This window comes from Macaca nemestrina, chromosome 4, assembly GCF_043159975.1.
Source record: "Macaca nemestrina isolate mMacNem1 chromosome 4, mMacNem.hap1, whole genome shotgun sequence".
Taxonomy (NCBI): domain Eukaryota; kingdom Metazoa; phylum Chordata; class Mammalia; order Primates; family Cercopithecidae; genus Macaca; species Macaca nemestrina.
Genome location: NC_092128.1, coordinates 176,462,673 through 176,482,713, shown reverse-complemented (window position 1 = coordinate 176,482,713; position 20,041 = coordinate 176,462,673). Strand labels below are relative to the sequence as shown.

The 20,041-nt window shown below is 49.0% G+C and overlaps 1 protein-coding gene across 1 annotated transcript in view; it reads right to left on the bottom strand.

Moving 5' to 3' along the window:
- The window catches only part of LOC105472941 (interferon gamma receptor 2), a 36,464-nt gene extending 26,186 nt beyond the window's left edge, over positions 1-10,278 (bottom strand). Inside the window, exon 1 of the mRNA XM_071095643.1 lies at positions 10,077-10,278. Within this exon, the coding sequence (XP_070951744.1) occupies positions 10,077-10,146 (70 nt within the window). The 5' untranslated portion in view covers positions 10,147-10,278. The remainder of the gene's footprint in view (positions 1-10,076) is intronic.
- Between the last annotated feature and the right edge of the window lie 9,763 nt (positions 10,279-20,041).

The window sequence follows — 20,041 nt, the reverse complement described above, 5'->3', positions numbered from 1 at the left end:
ACGCAGAGAAATTTCCACAACGGTGCCTTCACAGTAAGCTAATAATTAAGCCCAGGGAAACTGATGCCCAGACATCAAACCCAGAGATGAAACACAGCTCCTACACAGGCTTCTCCCAAAATTGGAGCAAGTCAAGATAACAGAGGCAGCTGTTTGAATAGATTTATTGGAGAGTCTAAGGCAGCTCTCCGGACCAAACTGTAAATGAGGTAAGATAAGATAGAAATAAACACACCTGGCCAGGCACAGTGGCTCACGCCTGTAATCCCAGCACTTTGGGACGTCAGGTGGCGGATCACCTGAGGTCAGTTCAAGGCCAGCCTGGTCAACATGGTGAAACCCCGTCTCTACTAAAAATAGAAAAATTAGCCAGGCGTGGTGGCGCACACCTGTAGTCCCAGCTACTTGGGAGGCGAAGGCAGGAGAATCACTTGAACCCGGGAGGTGGAGGTTGCAGCAAGCGTGCCACTGCACTCCAGCCTGGGCGACAGAGTGGCACTCTGTCTCAAAAATAAATAAATAAACCAACACTCTGGTACCACAGTCCTCGTTAAATAGAATTTAGGAGGCAGGCCTTGAAGGTACCGGGGCTCTCACACCTTGATTAGACTTAGAAAGCACTTTTTTGGCCCTTTCTAGTTGAAACAAAATTAGTTACCCATAGACTTTGGCAAGTGCAATACCGCACATAGGCACATAACCCAAACCTATGCAAGCACGAAGAAAATCAAACACTTTGAGTTGGTCTGGTGGAATTATCTCTGACCTTCCCGTTACAGCAATAAACTCTCTTTTTCCCTAGTTTGTCTGCTTCTTGTTATTGGGCCACTAGAAAACACAGCTGGACCCAGCTCTTTCCGGGAACAGGGTGAGTGCCTGCTTAGGGCTGGGCATTCAAAGAATCTGACGACAACTTTTATTTCCTGTATTAAGGTTCCTCTTACCGCAGTAACACATTACCACTAACCTAGTGACTCCACACAATCCAGATTTAGCTGGGCGTGGTGGTGCGCACCTGTAGTTCCAGCTGCTCAAGGGGCTGAGGTGGGAGGATCACTGGGGCCCAGGAGTTCGAGGCTATAGTGTATGCACTATGATCATGCCTGTGAATAGCCACTGCACTCTAGCCTGGCCAACACAGCGAGACGCCCCCCATCTCTAAAAATAAATAAATAAATAAAAATCAAATCTAAATTTGGCCATTCTTGGTATGTCTCCAAAGTTAGCTGTGCTGAGCATAAATTTTAGATTATAAGTTATGAGTTTTAAAAATACAACATGTAAAAAGTTACACTAATTGGATGGGCATGGTAGCTCATGCCTGTAATCCTGGCACTTTGGGAGGCTGAGGCAGGCAGATTACCTGAGTTCGGGAGTTCGAGACCAGCCTGGCCAACATGGCAAAACCCCGTCTCTACTAAAAATACAACAATTAGCCAGGCATGGTGGTGCACATCTGCAATTCCAGCTACTTGGGAGGCTGAAGCACAAGAATCATTTGAAACCGGCAGGCGGAGGTTGCAATGAGCTGAGATCACACCACTGCACTCCAGCGTGGGCCACAGAGCAAGACTCCATCTCAAAAAAAAAAAAAAAAGATGTTGTTGTAGGCCAGCTGCGGTGGCTCACGCCTGTAATCTCAGCACTTTGAGAGGCCGAGGTGGGTGCATCACGAGGTCAGGAGTTCAAGACAAGCCTGGCCAAGATGGTGAAAACCCATCTCTAATAAAAATACAAAAATTAGCCAGCCATGGTGGTGGGCGCCTGTAGTCCAAGCTACTCGGGAGGCTGAGGCAGAGAATTTACTTGAACCTGGGAGGTGGAGGCTGCAGTGAGCTGAGATCACACCACCGCACTCCAGCTTGGGTGACAGAGAGACTCCGTCTAAAAAAAAAAAAAAAAAAATTATTGTAATTAAGACAATGAACTTGCTGAACCTTCTTGCCTGTTGAGAAACTTCCTGAATAATACATCTGTAATATATCTGTAACTGCTTTTAATAAGCTTAAACTTCCCTGAAGGCAAGGAAATCATTGGTATGTTCTCCCACAAAATGTACCCTACTACCAACGAGAAAAATGAAGCTTATTGAACTGGACTAATGCGTTCATGGTCGAACCCCAAGTCTTACAATACAGTAGAGAACAATTCTTCTTATTCCTGAGAGGAAATTCTTTAAAGGAGGAAATACACGTGCTTATAGAGGGCATTTTCACTCAACTGTGAAAATTTCATTTTCAAAACCTCAGCTTAGGAAAGCAAGGGGCATGTGCGAGAGCAAGAGGAAAAAATAACTACACATTTTCACATATAAGCATGACCTGAGCACTCTCCCTAGGCGGAGTCTCAAATGCCATATCTAATTGAGAAATCAGCCATTTAATCCAACTTCTATAACCACCTGAGTGCATACTGTCTAGTTCTTTACAGAAAAATCTGCCAATTCCTGGCATAGAGGGTAGAGTTCAAACTTGAGTAAGTTGAAAATTCTTCAAGATCTTATCTCAAACAGACTAATCATCACCACTCCCTAAAATACCATACACTCTCTCCTATTTTATTTTGGACCTACATAATTTTGCATATTTTATTTCTTCTTTTTTCTTTTGAGATGGAGTCTCGCTCTGTCCCCCAGGCTGGAGTGCAGTGTTGCAGTGGCGTCATCTCGGCTCACTACAACCTCAGCCTCCCGGGTTCAAGAGGTTCCCCTGCCTTGGCCTCCCAAAGTGCTGGGATTACAGACATGAGCAACTGCACCCAGCCTCTTCTACTTCTTTTTTTTTTCTTTTTTCTTTTTTTTTTTTTTTTGAGATAGAGTCTTGCTCGGTCACCCAGGTTAGAGTGCTGTGGCGCGATCTCGGCTCACAGTAACCTCCACCTCCTGGGTTCAAGCGATTCTCCTGCCTCAGCCTCCCGAGTAGCTGGGATTACAGGCGCCCGCCACCACGCCCAGTTAATTTTTGTATTTTTAGTAGAGACAGGGTTTCACCATCTTGGCCAGGCTGGTCTCGAACTCCTGACCTTGTGATCCACCTGCCTCGGCCTCCCAAAGTACTGGGATTACAGGTATGAGCCACCACGCCTGGCCTTTTCCTCTTTTCTTTAATCTGAAACTCCATGTTTCAAAACCCAGCTCAGTTTGTTCTTCCTCTATTGGACTTTCCTCAACTCTTCCTGACAAATAGTGTCCTATAACATTTAAAAATATTTCTATTCTAGTACTTTTGAAAAATCATGGCATACAGTACATGTGTATCTATTATAGTATGTATGATAATACAGACATTCTGGCAATGTCTCTAAGTAGACTATTCTCTACATTGACTGTCTTAATCATTTTTATACACTCAGGGCTAAACAGTAGGACCATTTAACAACGAGTAAAGAGGTGAATGAACAAACTCTGCCTTCTTGACCCATCCCACCACCTTTGATCTATCTATCTAAGATCCAGGCATTTCAGACATTATGCATATTTAAGAATAGGAGGGGCTGGGTGCGGTAGCTCATGCCTGTAATCCCAGCATTTTGGGAGGTTGAGGCAGGTGGATCACTCGAGGTCAGGAGTTCGAGACCAGCCTGACCAACGTGGTGAAACCCGACTCCACTAAAAATACAAAAATTAGCTGGGTGTGGTGGCGCACAACTGTAATCACGGTGACTTGGGAGACTGAGGTAGGAGAATCGCTTGAACCTGGGAGGCGGAGGTTGCAGTGAGCCGAGACCATGCCACTGCACTCCAGCCTAGGCAACAAGAGCAAAACTCCATATCAAAAAACAAACAAAAAAATAGGAGGATATCCTGGGTCTTAACAGCATAGTTTGATTAACATAAACCACACACAGACAATAAAATAAAATATAATTAACATTAATCATTTAATCTTGACAATTAAGGACTGACCCTTTAGGATCTTTCTATGGGGGGTACATTATGATGAAAATCAATTAGGTGAACATCATTGATCCCACCTCCATCACCTTACAGATGAGAAGTAAAAAAGCATTTTCTGATTCCTCAGCCATAACCAGGAAATTGTTCTCTTCAAGAAATACTAGGCCAGGCATGGTAGCTCACGCCTGTAATCCCAACACTTTGGGAGGCCGAGGCCAGGGTGATCACTTGAGGTCAGAAGTTCGAGACCAGCTTGGCCAAAATGGTGAAACCCCGTCCCTACTAAAAATATAAAAATTAGCAAGGCATGGTGGCAGGTGCCTATAGTCCCAGCTACTTGGGAGGTTGAGGCAGGAGAATCGCTTGAACCTGGGAGGCAGAGGTTGCAGTGAGCCAAGATCGTGCCACTGCATTCCAGCCTGGGCGACAAAGCGAGACTCCGTCCCAAAAACAACAACAGCAACAAAAACTGGACATCAAGTTATTGACCTAGATTATTTGGCTCTTCCTATCAAGAACGGTTTGCCTTTCTAGGGAGTAAAATGGAGATATAACCTAGTTTCAAAGAATGGCTGAGAAAATTAAGAGGGGTAATGTATATAAAGCACTTGGCATCTCGTCTGACCAATAAATGTTACTATCATGATCATTTATAAAGGTGGCAAAAGCATTCCAACTACATGATATTTTCACTTGCTGAGATTACGAACACTCGGGATCGTACCCAGTGGACATTCATATGCAATGGTTTTTAAGTTGCTAGGGACTTACACTGTCTTTCTCGGTGGCCTCTAAGCATATGAGAAGCTTTGGCTGTTCAAGTCAGCAAATAATGATAAAAAATTCTGTGGTACAGTACATACCCAATCCCCTGAAAAAGTCTGCAGCAGTTGCTACAATTACAAATAGAAGCCTTAATTCCTCAACACTCAGGTAACTAGCTGAACAGTCAGTTGACTTACTGCACTTGTGCTGTTGGTTACATTTTTCTACCTACAGCAAATGGCCACTACTTAACAGGGCATTGCTACAAATTGCCTCAGGTCCCATATTTTATATATTCTACCCTTATACAACTCTAAGGGATAGATACTATGTCTCCCTTTAAAAAATTTGCTTCCAGTGCCAGGCTGGGGCTTCACATCTACAATCCTAGCACTTTGGGAGGCTGAGGCAGGTGGATCTCTTGACCCTAGGAGTTCAAGACCCGCCTGGGAAACACGGTGAAACCCCATCTCTACAAAAAATACAAAAATTAGCCAGGTATGATGGCGTGCACCTGTAGTCCCAGCTACTCAGAAGGCTGAGGTGGGAGGAAGGCTCGAGCCCGAGAGGTTGAGGCTGCAGTGAGCTGTGATCATGCCACTGCACTGCAGCCTGAGCGATGAAGATACTATCTCAAAAAAAAAAAAAAAAAAAGTTTCCAACATTTTTTTTTTCTCTGACCATAAAAGCAATTTCAAAATTACACTGGTAAGTTATGGGAAAGTGTGAAAACCTTTCTACCACCCATTTGCCATATAATCATTGTGAATATTTTCACTTTGTCTTTTCACTAAAAAAGGGTTTCTCTTGAAAATATCCATTAGGTTTGTTTTTAAGCTGTTTAATATGAAAATGCTCAAATAGTTGCAAAATAGAGATTAGTTTAAAGCACCACTACTTTTCTTTTCTTTTTTCTCTTTTTTGAGACAGAGTCTCGCTCTGCCGCCCAGGCTAGAGTGCAGTTGCCTGATCTCGGGTCACTGCAACCTCTGTCTCCCAGGTTCAAGCGACTCTCCTGCCTCAGCCTCCCAAGTAGCTGGAATTACAGGCGCCGACTACCATGCCCGGGTAATTTTTGTAGTTTCCGTAAAGACGGGGTTGTCAACATGTTGGTCAGGCTGGTCTCATCTGGAATTTCTGACCTCAGGTGATCCACTGACCTCTGCCTCCCAAAGGTGCTGGCGACCCTCGCTTGCTCTCAGCGCCTCCTCGGCCTCAGCGCCTACTCTGGCCGCGCTTGAGGAGCCCTTCAGCCCACTGCTGCACTGTGGGAGCTCCCCTCTGGGCTGGCCGAGGCGGGAGAGGGCTCCCTCTGCTTGCCGGGAGGTGTGGAGGGAGAGGCACGGGCCGGAACCGAGGGGCGCAAGGCGCTCCCGGGCCAGCGCGAGTTCCGGGTAGGCGTGAGCTCGCCGGGTCGCACTTGGAGCAGCCGCTGGCGCTGCCGGCCCTGGGCAGTGAGGGGCTTAGCACCCGGGCCAGCAGCTGTGGAGGGTGCGCCAAGTCCCCCAGCAGTGCCAGCCCGTTGGCGCTGCGCTGAAAATCTCGTCGGGCCTCAGCTGCCTCGCCCCGCGCGAGGCAGGGCTCGGGACCTACAGCCAGCCATGCCCGGGCCTCCCCGACGCCGCGGGCTCCTGCCCGGCCGAGCCTCCCGGAAGAGCGCTGTACCTGCTCTGTGGCGCCCCGTCCCATCAACCGCTCAAGGGCTGAGGAGTGGGGGTGCACGGCACAGGACTGGCAGGCAGCTCCGCCGGTGGCCCTGGTGCGGGATCCACTAGGTGAAGCCAGCTGCGCTCCTGGGTCTACTGCGGACTTGGAGAACCTTTATGTCTAGCTAAAGGGATTGTAAATACACCAATCAGCACTCTGTCTAGCTCAAGGTTTGTAAATGCACCAATCAGTGCTCTGTATCTAGCTAATCTAGTGGGGACTTGGAGAACTTTTATGTCTAGCACTGTCTAAAGGATTGTAAACACACCAGTCACCACTCTGTGTCTAGCTCAAGGATTGTAAACACACCAATCAGCACCCTGTGTCTAGCTCAAGGTTTGTAAATACACCAATCAGTCCTCTGCAGCTAATCTAGTGGGGACTTGGAGAACCCTTATGTCCAGCTAAAGGATTATAAATACACCAATCAGCACTCTGTCTAGCTCAAGGTTTGTAAACACACCAATCAGCATCCTGTGTCTAGCTCAAGGTTTGTAAACACACCAATCAGTGCTCTGTGTCTAGTTAATCTGGTCAGGACTTGGACAACTTTTAAGTCTAGCTAGAGGATTGTAAATGCACCAATCAGCACTCTGTGTCTAGCTCAGGGATTGTAAACACACCAATCAGCCCCCTGTCAAAACGAACCAATGAGCGCTCTGTAAAACGTACCAATCAGCACTCTGTAAAATGGACCAATAAGCAGGATGTGGGTGGGGCCAGATAAGGGAATAAAAGCAAGACTGTCCGAGTCTGCAGCAGCAACTTGCTTGGGTTCTGCTCCACAGTATGGAAGGTTTATTCTTTTGTTTTTTGCAATAAATCTTGCTATCGTTTACTCGTTGGGTTCATGCCGCTTTTATGAGCTATAACACTCACCCTGAAGGTCTGCAGCTTCATTTCTGAGGGCAGCAAGACCACGAACCCAGTGGGAGGAATGAACAACTCCGGATGTGCCACCTTAAGAGCTGTAACGCTCACCAGGAAGGTCTATAGCTTCACTCTTAAAGTCAGTGAGACCACGAACCCACCAGAAGGAAGAAACTCCAAACATGTGCGAACATGAAAAGGAACAAACTCCAGACACCGTCTTTAAGAACTGTAACACTTGCTGCAAGGGTCTGCGACTTCATTCTTGAAGTCAGGGAGCCCAAGAACCTACCAATTCTGGACACAGTGGGATTACAGGTGTGACCCACTATGCCCAGCTGCTACCACTTTTCAAAGGAATGACAGAGCCAGTTTTCTTTTGTTTGTTTTTGGGTTTTTGAGATGCAGTCTTGCTTTTGTTGCGCAGGCTGGAGTGCAGTGGCGTGATCTCAGCTTACTGCACCTCTGCCTCTTGAGTTTAAGTGATTCTCCTGCCTCAGCCTCCCAAGTAGCTAGGACATAGGTGTGTACCAGCACACCCCACTAATGTTTGTATTTTCAGTAGAGATGGGGTTTCATCATGTTGATCAGCCTGGTCTTGAACTCCTGACTTCAGGTGACCCACCCGCCTCGTCCTCCCAGTGCTGGGATTACAGGTGTGAGCCACCGAGCCCGGCTTTTTTTTTTTTTTTTTTTTTTTTTTTTTTTTTTTTTTGGCAATATCTCACACAGACCAAAACTTTTGTAGAATACAATAAAAGTTAATCGTTAGCAAGATGGACAGGCACCTGGATGTTGTGGCAATGTCAAACTATAAAGTTTCTAAATGTATCGTTCAACCTCTGGACTCATTACAGGTAAGTCACAAACAGTCCACAGATCACCACTAGTCACTCCTCTCTGGTATGAAGTCACTTGCCTGCTCATCTCACACTAGGGCAATCATCAACTCTCATTAGGAGGCCTAGGGAGGGGGCACACACAGATTGCTCTAGACTTGAAGCTGAGTGGAAGTGGAGTCAGGATTTGAACCCATCTATCTGACTGCCATGGAAAAGCAGTTAATAATTTCCTCGAATGCAAGGCACCCCAGATCAAGGCGATAAGGAACTTACGGACCTTTGCAAGGAATGCCAGTAGAAGAAACAAACCCCCAACACAACGTTATCGAATGGGAAGAATCTTCTAAGTTCTCAAGACTAAGGGCTGTCCAACCTATGATATCACTCTCCCCACGGGAAAGAACCCAGCAAAACAAATGCAGATACATACACAAGAATATTCTAACCACACATTTGTCATTAAGGTCTTTCGCCCTTTTTCTTTTTTTTTTCTTTTTCTGAGACACAGTCTTGCTCTGTCGCCCTGGCGGGAGTGTGGTGGCGAGATCTTGGCTAACTGCAACCTCTGCCTCTCGGGTTTGAGCGATTCTCCTGCCTCAGCCTCCTGAGTAGCTGGGATTACAGGGAGGCGCTACGATGCCCAGCTAAGTATTTTTAGTAGCGGGCGGGGGGGGGGGTTCACCATGTTGCTCAAGCTGGTCTCGAACTCCTGACCTCATGATCCTGCCTCAGCCGCCCAAAGTGCTGGGATTACAGGCGGGAGCCACCATGCCCGGCCGCCTTTTGGTTTTTATGTTTGGCTTATAAGCGTGGTTAGTTGGTGTCAGAGGTTAAGGAGGCTGCCAGGTAAGAAGCTCTCTGGGTGGATACACAACCGGTTTTAAAAGCCTGGCTTAGCTGGGCACGGTGCCTCAAACCTGTAATCCCAGTGCTTTCAGATGCCGAGGCGGCAGATTGCTGGAGTCCAGAAGTTCAAGACCAGCCTGGGCAACGTAGCGAGACCTCCTCTCTACAAAAAATACAAAAATTGGCCGGACGTGGCCAATAATCCCACCACCTCGGGAGGCTGAGGTGGGAGGATCGCTTGAGCACGGGAGGCGGAGGCTGCAGTAGCTGAGATGCTGCCAATGCACTGCAGCCTGGACGACAGAGCCACACCCTGTCTCAAACAATAACTAATTAATTAAATAAATGAATGAATGAATGCCTGGCTCAGTTGACACTTTTCTTCTTCCGCCCCAACACTGAAGGGACCCGGACAGTTCTGAGCCCTGCCTGAATGCTGCTGCCCCATCTCTGTGACCGCTGGAACTGTCTGGATTTCACACCCAGTGTCAAATATGCCCTAGGCCAAAGTCGGAATTGTGTCTGCGTCACCTGTCCAAGACCTGGGCCCTGCTCCACCGCTGCTTCTACAAAGGGACTCAGTCTAGCTTCCAGCCAGGCCTTCGGGAGGCACTCCAGGTGGGGACTAAGCGCGGTCTGGCCAGGCTGCAGAACCCGTGGCCAGCAGAGGCAGCCTCTGCCCAAGCCCCGGATTCAATGTGCTGCTGCTGTTCATTCCAAGAAATTCGGAGACTGTGGCTACGCTGGCTTTCCCGGCTCGCCGCCGGTGGCGGAGGTGGCACAGCCGAGGGTGCTGGCTTCACGGAGGGGCAGCGAGTGTCCCCTCCCGGAGAGGGGTGTCCCGGCGGCCAGGACGCCAGGAGGGGTGCCCTACCGTCTTCCAGCTCCTGCCCAGCTCCTGTCCGGAACTCCTGGCCGCCCACCCCAGCCCCGCTGCGGGCTCCCCGCGGGCCTCTCTAGCCCTGGGCACCCCGCAGTTTCCCACCCGATCTGAGCACCCCGCAGATCCCACCCACCCGGAGCACCCCACAGATTCCCACCCAATCTGAGCACCCCGCAGATTTCCCCCATCCCCCGATCCGGGAGTCCCCCAGCCCCCACATGCTGCGGCTGCGCCCGCGTCCCGCCGCGAAGGCCCAGGCCCGGCTGACCTGACGGGGGCGCGGCGGCGGCGGCGGCGAAGACTCCGAGCAGCAGCGGCCACAGCCGCGTCGGTCGCATGGCCCCGGGCGCTCGGCGGCGGCTCAGGTCGCGGCTGGGGCCCCGCTTGGGGTCCGCGGAGCCGCTCACGTCGCCGCCGGGACCGCCATGGCGAGCGCAGGGCGCGCAGGGCCCGCCTCTTCCCGAGCGGCGGCGGGGCGTCCAGGCGGAGGGGACCCTGCTCGGCCGCCAGCGCCCCGCCCCGCCCCCGCCCCGTCCCGCCCCCACGCGGGACTTTCCCGCTCCGGGAACCGCGGCCCGGGGGGCCTCTGCGGCGGCAGCGCTGGGACCCCACGCAGCCGTCCTACTGGAGCGCGGAGCCTCCCGGAACGTCCTGGAGACTGGAGCCCCGCGGGACGCCCACCTTCGGGGGCCGCGATCCTTCCAGAAGGGCCCCGCAAGACCTCGGCCCAGGCCCCCGGGCGTTCCCTGGAGCCCCCACCCCTCTTGACCCCACCTCACTCTCCTCTTGGGTGCTTGATCGCACAATTCGAGGATTCGCCCCTTTAGTCGAAATGTTTGCTTTAATAGCCCCCAAAATACATATTAGGCTTTCAACTCCCCCCCGCTCCCCCCCCCCATTTTTTTTTTTGAGACAGAGTCACCAGGCTGGAGTGCTGTGGCGCGATCTCGGCTCACTGCAACCTCCGCCCCCCGTCAACCCCCTTTTGAAAAGGGTTTTAAGGGGAAGGAGTTAGAAAGGGCCCAGTGAAGGAGGGGGTGGGGCTCTGGGGGCGAATGGGCTCCGAGGAGGGGGAGAGAGAGACAGAAACTTCCAGCATTTCGAAACGGCATGGGGTTTGCCCAGGAGCCGGCCGCGGTGCACGAGGAGGAAGTCCTTTAGCAGCTGGGCAGCCGCAGGCCCGCTCCCCAGCCCGAGGCTGCACCATCTCCAGTCTGACGCCTGTTGGGAGAGGGTTTTAAATCTGCCCTGTTCTTCCAAGATGCGTCAAAAGCTAGCGCAGCAAAGGAGGGACGCGGTGCGGGGAGACCAAGAATTTAAAAATAAGTCGTCCCGGGAGCCCACTGGACATGTTAGCAAAAATGGGTTTTGCAACATAGAGCTCTTATTTTGCTCTTCCCACATTCTTGTATTTCCTCCTTGTGAACTCTTTTGAAATTGGCCACGCTCGTAAAAATATGTGATGAAATACCTAGCAGACAATTGAATTATGCATTGGATATTTCCAGATATAGAGATATATTTATATGTTACATGAAAAAACCGGGCAATAATTTGGAATCACTTAAAAAATGATGCACTGATGCCAGGCGTGGTGGCTCACTGAGCCTGTAATCCCAGCACTTTAGGAGGCCGAGGCCGGCGGATCCCATGAGGCCAGGAGTTGGAGACCAGCCTGGCCAACATGACTGAAACCCGTCTCTACTAAAAATACAAAAATTAGCCGGGCGTGGTGGCAGTCGCCTGTAATCCCAGCTACTCGGAGGGCTGAGGCAGGAGAATCGCTTGAACCCGGGAGGTGGAGGTTGCAGTGAGCGGAGAGGGCGCCACTGCACCCCAGCCTGGGTGACAGACCGAGACTCCGTCTCAAAAAAAAAAAAAAAAAAAAGCACTGAAAATGACATGATTGCAAGAAGGATTCCATTTTTAAACAAATAAATAAAATTAAAAGAAAACGACTGGGGGAAAGATGCCAACATACTAAGAAGAAATCGGTTATGGGATCTCGGAAGTGTCATCTGCCTCAGGGGATGTAACCGAATGCTGGTTCAGTCGCTGGCTGCTTGCAGAGTCTAATTAACAAGAGCGAGATGTGGTGGAAAGTGACTTTATTTCCCAAGCTAGCAAGGGGAAGTGGTTGGATTCGTATCCCCAAAGCAATCACCTTGAATTCTGGGGTATGGGGAGTGGGAAAGACAAGGGTTTATAAAGGGAAAACGATGTGGAAGTCAAGCAAGGATTATGCTAAGTACAATGTCTGTTTGTCTTGTTCCAGTGGCTGTCTTGGGTCCTAGTCTACTGGAAGCGTGGGCTGGCATCATCTCAACAATGGCTGGATTCTTAATTAGACGCTTTGAAGTCATATCTGGAATTTTGCAGCAGGATCTCCAGGCTTGGTCTGTCTGTCTCAAGATTAGCGTCTGGAACCTCTAAGAAGGCACATAACTAGACACGAGCATACAGTTAGATAAATGTGAAGGGAGTTGATACTGTGAAGAAGGGAGGGACGTGGAGCCCATTTTAAGGCTAAGGAAAAAGGCTTCTGCAGTTTGCTTCAAGGTTACGTCTTTGATGGCTGGGTGCGGTGGCTCATGCCTGTAATCCCAACGCTTTCAGAGGCTGAGCCAAGTGGATCACCTGAGGTTGGGAGTTCAAGACCAGCCTGGCCAACATGGTGAAACCTGTCTCTACTAAAAATACAAAAAATAGCCAGGTGTGGTGGCATGTGCCTGTAATCCCAGCTACTTGGGAAGCTGAGACAGGAGGGAGGTGGAGGTTACAGTGAGCTGAGATCATGCCACTGCACTCTAGCCTGAGCCACAGAGCAAGACTCTGTCTCAAAAAAAAAAAAAAAAAAAAATGTAACTTGTTTTCTCATTCTAAAGAAATACTTTTGGCCAGATGTGGTGGCTCACATCGGTAATTCCAGCACTTTGGGAGGCCGAGGCGGGTGGATCACCTGAGGTCAGGAGTTCAAGACCAGCCTGGCCAACATGGTAAAACCCCATCTCTACTAAAAATACAAAAATTAGCCAGGCATAGTGGCAGGTGCCTGTAATCCCAGCTACTTGGGAGGCTGAGGCATGAGAATTGCTTGAACTGGGGAGGTGGAGGTTGCAGTGAGCTGAGATAGCGCCACTGTGCTCCAGCCTGGGTGGCAGAGTAAGGCTCCATCTCCGGGCGGGGGTGGGGGGAAGCAATACTTTGGTGCCTAATTTTATAGTAAGTTGTGTATTTGTTTATAAACGGGGCTCCATATATTATATACACTTCAGCCCTACAAACCCTGCATCTGCACCATCCCTTTCCATTAATTCCTTACCTTCTAATCAGTTGACCTTTCTGAAGCATTTCTAATAGCCTAGAGGGGCTCCTCTTGCCTCCCTCAGGAGAGTGGGCGGGGGATGGCAGAAAGAAGCCAACATTTTTTGCCAGCCAGTGGTGCTTCTCTAGGTATTGTAACACCCAGACCTCCCAGTTAGGCAAGCAATGGCTGTCCCATGGGGACACGAGCAGAGTTCAGTGACTTGGCCTGTGGTGGGTTTGCACTGCGGTAGGTCTGCTAAACTGTAACTGCATTTCCTAGAATTCCCCTTCCTGAAAAGTTCTGAGGTAACATGGGCAGGGAAGGATGTTTGTGTGTGTCTTAGTCCATTTTCTGTTGCTTATAACTGAGTATCTGAAGCTGGGTCATTGATAAAGAAAAGGCATTTATTTCTTACAGTTTGGGAGGCTGAGGTACTGCATCTGGTGAGGGCCTTCTTGCTGATGGAGATTCTCTGCAGAGTCCTAAGGTGGGCAGGGCATCACATGGCAAGGGGGCTGAGGGTGCTAAGGTACTCAGATCGGTCTTTCTCTTTTTTTTTCTTTTGAGATGGAGTATCACTCTGTTGCCCAGGCTGGAGTGCAATGGTGCGAGCTTGGCTCACTGCAACCTCTGCCTCCCAGGTTCAAGCAATTCTCCTGCCTCAGCCTCCCAAGTAGCTGGGATTACAGGTGCCTGCCACCACACCAGGCTAATTTTTGTATTTTTAGTAGAGATGGTGTTTCACCATGTTGCCCTGGTCTTGAACTACTGACCTCAAGTGATCCACCTGCCTCGGCCTCCCAAAGTGTTGGGATTACAGGAGTGAGCCACCACGCCCATCCCCTCTTTTATAAAGCCCCCAGTCCCACTCCCATGATAACTCATTGGTCCATGAACCCATTAGTCCATGAATGAGTCCACCCATCCATGAGGGCAGGATCACCATAACCAATCACCTCTGAAAGGCCTCATTCCTCCATACTGCCATATTGGGAATTAAATTTCCAGCACGTGGAATTTGGGGACACCTTCAAACCCTAGCAATGTGCAAGACTTGAAAGATGGAAGGAAAGGTGCAGCCATATTCCTTTACCCTTGGGAGGCTGGGGCAGGGTACAAGGCATGCATCTTTGCAGCTCATGACCTGTGGCTTCTCTGCTGACGTCCTAGATGGCAGGGATACAGACAGGCTCCAGGCTCCTCCAGCTCCTGGTGGATCTCGTGTGGTCGTGTAAGTTGGAGGTGTGGAGATAGAGAGCAACTGAGGAGAGTAGCAGACGAACCTTAGATTTCAGCTTGTCCCTGCTTCCTCCACCTCTTGTCTACCTTCTCTTCCCGGCCTTCTGCCCTGAGGACTTCAGGCTCCAGCACTGGACAGGGGGAAATTGCCTGTCCTGGACTGTGCACACATCTGTCATGTTTATGTGAGGTCAAATCTCTATAATATAACAACACACACACACACACAAACACATACACACACATCACATGATGCTTTTGCTTGTTGGATCAAAACCGGGCTGATCATGCCCCAAATCACATAGCCGATGAGTGGCAGTGTGGGCTCCTAGCGAGGCCTGTCTAGTGCCCCGCATTTCACAGCAAACTTCTCATCATGCTGTTCCGTTTTCTTGCAATGAGGCTCAGCTCTGCCCAATCAAGCGCTCCACAGCTCCCCAAGACCCAGCTATTCCGTCAGTGAGTCTTTGAAGTTTTACTTTGTGAAGGTCACATGTGCCCTACTTGTCTGCCTCTTCCTCTGCTGTTCACCCCCCCTGTTTGCGCCTCTCCCTGCCTTCATCTGTAACGCCTCCCCCGCCCCCCACTCCTGCCATACCCACAGTCCAAATTCTACAACTTCTGGACTCCACTTCCTGAGAACTCTATCGCCTTCTCTGACTACATCTTCCCCTGTTTGTCGTTTTGTGGGGATTGACACAGCCAAAGGCAGGGCCGCTGACACCTGTGAGTGGGTAGATGAGTGTCTTTCCTGTATTCAACAGAGCTGTAAGAGCTCTGAGCTCAAAGTAGGCCTTGATCATTGCCAAGTGGGGCCTTGATATGTGACTTGGTGCCCCTTGTTCCAAGAAATTCCAGGATCAAGGTCAGAGGAATTGGCATGTTAGCGAAAGGACGAATTCCCTTAGGTCTCCGGTGATGGGATGGGTTTTCTCACTGTTTGTCATGGGCCTCAGCCCCCTCCTTTCACCAGCCTACACTTGTTGCATTTCTGCTTCCCCAGTGGGGCCATCACAAAATATCATTCGAGTAATACCCAGTCTTTTCTAGTCTTTTGCCTCCTGTCTGGAACTCTCACAACAGTTACTATTATACATACAGCATTCTACATTTCACTCCTCCTGGAAACAGGGAATGAATGATATCCTGATTTTTGTTGTTGTTGTTGTTGTTGTTTTTAACCAGAGTCTTGCTCTGTCACCCAAGCTAGAGTGCACTGGCATGATCTCGGCTCACTACAACCTCCGTCTCCCAGATTCAAGCAATTCTCGTGTCTCAGCTTCCCGAGTAGCTGGGATTACAGGCGCGCACCACCACGCCTGCCTAATTTTTGTATTTTTAGTAGAGATGGGGTTTCACCATGTTGGCCAAACTGGTCTTGAACCCCTAGCCTCATGTGATCCACCTGCCTCAGCCTCCCAAAGTGCTGGAATTACAGGCGTGAGCCACTGCGCCCGGCTGATATCCTGAAATTTGTCAGGGAGAAGAGACAACAGGCAGAGAAAAGAAAATCTTCCAGTTCCTTTTTAACTCTTTGAAAAACAGGAGACTCCTACACTTTAAGTATATGAAGCTTTAATATTCCTGATCTTGGTACATACGAAAAGCACCCACAACCCAGGGCCACAGCCCAGGACCTGGGAAGCTGCCGGTAACAACTGGAAGGCCCAGGCCTGGGATTTTTTTTCATGAGTTCTCAGGACAGGACTTGTGTAATGAATCGTCTTGGGTTTTGTAATTCAGAAAAACTCAAACCATTCCCCATTTCCTGGAAGGATTAAGAGCCTATCATTTTTTCTGTGTGTTTAAATGTGCTCTTCGACCGGGTACAGTGGCTCACTCCTGTAATCCCAGTGCTTTGAGAGGCTGAGACAGGAAGAATCCCTTGAGCCCAGGAGTTGGAGACCAGACTGGGCAACATAGCAAGACCTTGTCTCTACAAAAACTTTTTAAAAATAAAAATCAGCTGGGAATGGTGGACTATGCCTGTAATCCCAGCTGCTCAGGAGGCTGATACGGGAAGATTGCTTGAGCCAAAGAGTTTGAAGCTGCAGTGATCTATGGTCACGCCACTGTACTTTAGCCTGGGTGATAGAGCAAGATAATAATAATATTATTAATATTAATATTAACATTATTAATATTAATTATAATAATAATTTTGCACTCTGGGATCCTGCAGACTTCCAGGAAAAACCTGGCAGCTTGGGCATGAGTAGGAGCAGTTTATTACCAAGGGCTCAGGCTAGGTAGCAGCTGCTGGAAGGCAGTGGTCAGCAACCTTCTTGGCACCAGGGACAAGTTTCATGGAAGACAATTTTTCCAAGGACCAGGCAGGGGGGCAGAGGGGAATGGTTTTGGGATGATTCAAGCACATTCCATTTGTTGTGCACTTTATTTCTATAATTATTACCTTATAAGATATAATGAAATAATTATAAAACTCACCATAATGTAGAATCAGTGGGATCCCTGAGCTTGTTTTCCTGGAACTAGGCAATCCCTTCTGGGGGTGATGGGAGACAGTGACAGATCATCAGGCACTAGATTCTTATGAGGCGTGTGCAACCTAGATCCCACTCATGTGCAGTTCACAATAGATCAGAGAAGCTAGCGCCTCTGCTGATCTGACAGGGGGCGAAGCTCAGGCGATCATGAGAGCAATGGGGAGCAGCTGTAAACACAGATGAAGCTTTCCTTGTAGCTCACCCCTGTTCATGAGTGGCGACTGGGGACCCCGTCTGTAAGCCACAGCCAGGAGGAGGCCCATGGGGCATCTGATGAGTCACTACAAGGCTGTGGGCAAACAGGGAGCTATGCCCATATCCTCTAATAAGAAGAGGTACCATTTATTGACCTCCTGCCAACCCTCATAACACATCTATGAGGTAAGGGTAGGGGCCATTTATCTTGATTTCTGAGTGTCCAGCATCTTTTGAATGCTCTTGCTGTACTGGGAGGATTTTCAGTCTTGTGAGGATTCACTGCTTCCAGAAAATTCAAATTCCCAACCTCCCTTGCAGCCATGCTTTCCAGCCTGTGTCAACTCCACCTTCTGTGGGAGCCTCCTCCCACTATATACCTTCGCTGGACCCAAAATCATGCACGATTTCACCTCAAAGAATCACCTGGAGCTCCCTACACACCCCCAATTCCTTGGCAATTTTTCATGAGGGACATCAGTTCCATATAACCCAAAGAATCTAATGTCACATATTCTAAAAGTGAAAAATACTTCTTATTCTAACTCTCTTTCTTTGCAACCATATATATGAATACTCTTTCAGATACATTCTTTGCTTTGTTTATTGTGACTGTTTTTGCTTTTAAAAAACATATTTGAATCTTTTTTCCAAACATGTATTTTGATTTGATTATTGCTACTTTTTGGGTTTAGAAAGTGTGTGCTTGAACCTCTTGTAAATCTTGTATTCTCTGGGTTTGATCACCTTCAAAAGCACGATTTCCTCGTGTGTGTGTGTGTGTGTGTGTGTATGCATGTATGCATGTGTATACGTGTCTTGGAAAGGGTTTGGTCTTTGGCTATGCCAATGTGTAAAAAAAGAGCCCATAGGCCAATTGCAGTGGCTCACACCTGTAATCCCAGCACTTTGGAGGGCCGAGGCAGTGGATCTCACGAGTTTGAGACCAGCCTGGCTAACATGGTGAAACCCTGTCTCTACTAAAAATACAAAAATTAGCCAGGTATGGTGGCCCATGCCTGTAATCCCAGCTACTTGGGATGCTGTGGGAGGATTACTTGAACCCTGGAAGCAGAGGTTGCAGTTAGCTGAGATCATGCCACTGCACTCCAGCCTGAGCAACAGAGCAAGACTCTGTCTCAAAATAAATACATTTTATATATATATATATATATAAAAGAGCCCATAAAACAGAGATGTGAAAAACAGAAATGAAGATGTCACCGGCTTCTGCCTGATGGGTGCTCATTTTATGTAGATTGTTAAGGAAATAGCAACAGTCACTATCTCAGAAACGCCTGTGCTTGCCGTGCCACAGCATAACCATACCATAGGAATCAGTCTCAGTGAATCCAATCCCTGTTTTTCAACCACGTGGAAGTTGTCAGTCAGCGTTTCTGGTGAGAGAACCGCATTGCCACACTGACGGGGTGCAATACTAGCCACAAATGAAGAAACTCGATGTTTTCATTTTCTCAGGAAGCCTGCCTGGGAGCACATGGGTGACCTCCAAGGGATTTTGAACTGCTGGGGCCACACTAGGGGACTTCACCCTTCCATGTAGGACTCTCAAGGTGCAGGGATCCAGGCTGAGGATGCCCAGCTCAGAGATGGGTGAGCCGGCCTCTTCTGCCAGTGCACCCTGTGATGCCTGGCCGGGCCCCCAGTTCTTGGAAGCTGGATTAGTTTCCTATGGCTACTGTAATGCATCGCCACAAACTTAGTGGCTTAAAACAAAAAAATTCATTCTCTTATAGTTTTAGAGGTCAGAAATCCCAAATGGGGCTGGGTGCTCATGCCTATAATCCCAGCACTTTGGGAGACTGAGATGTGAGGATCACTTGAGGCTAGGAGTTGAGAACAGCCTAGGCAACATAGCAAGACTCTGTCTCTCCAAAAAATAAAACATTAGCCAGGCATGGTGGTGGGCACCTGTAGTCCTAGCTACTCAGGAGGCTGAGTTGGGAGGATCACTTGAGCCCAGGAGTTTGAGCCTGCAGTGAGCTACGATTGCACCACTGCATTCCGGCCTGGGTGAGACCCTGTCTATAAAAAAGAAAGGGACATCAGTTCCATATAACCCAAAGCCTGGGTAACAGAATGAGACTCTGTCTATGAAAAAGAATAGGAAAAGAAAGGAAGGGAGGTGGTGCATGCCTGTAGTCCCAGCTACTAGGGAGCCTGAGATAGGAGGATCTCTTGAATCCAGGAGGCAGAGATTGCAGCGAGCCAAGATGGTGCCACTGCACTGCGGCCTGGGCAACAGAGTGAGACTCTGTTTCAAAAAAAAGAAAAGAAAAAGAAAAAAAACAGAAGGAAGGAAGAAAGAAAGAGAGAAACCCAAAACGGATTGGCAAGGCTATGGTCCTTCCAGAGGCTCTGGGAAAAATCAATTCCTTGCCCTTTGCAGCTTCTAGAGAGGCTGCCACATTCCTTTTTTCTTTTCTTTTCTTTTTTTTTTTTTCTTGTTTTGGGACGGAGTCTCACTCTGTCTCCCAGGCTTCAGTGTAATGGTGTGATCTGGGGTCACTGCAACCTCCGCCTCCTGGGTTCAAGCGATTCTCATGCCTTAGACCCCCATAGTAGCTGGGATTACAGGCTCATGCCACGAGGCCCAGCTATTTCTTTTTTTTTTAAATATATTTTTAGTAGAGATGGGGTTTTGCTTTGTTGGTCAGGCTGGTTTTGAACTCCTGACCTCAGGTGATCCGCCCGCCTTGGCCCCCCGAAGTGCTGGGATTACAGGCGTGAGCCACCGCGCCTGGCTGCATTCCTTAAATCATGCTCCCTACTTCCATCTTCAAGCCATCTTCAAACCACCCTAATCTCTGCTTCTATCCCCACCCCTCCTTCTTGGACCCTCCTGCCTGCCTCTTCCCCATGTGAGGACGCTTGTGATGACATTGGGCCCACCCAATAATCTAGAATCATCTTTCCATCTTGAGACCCTTAGCTTAGATGTCTGCCAACTCCCCTTTATCATGG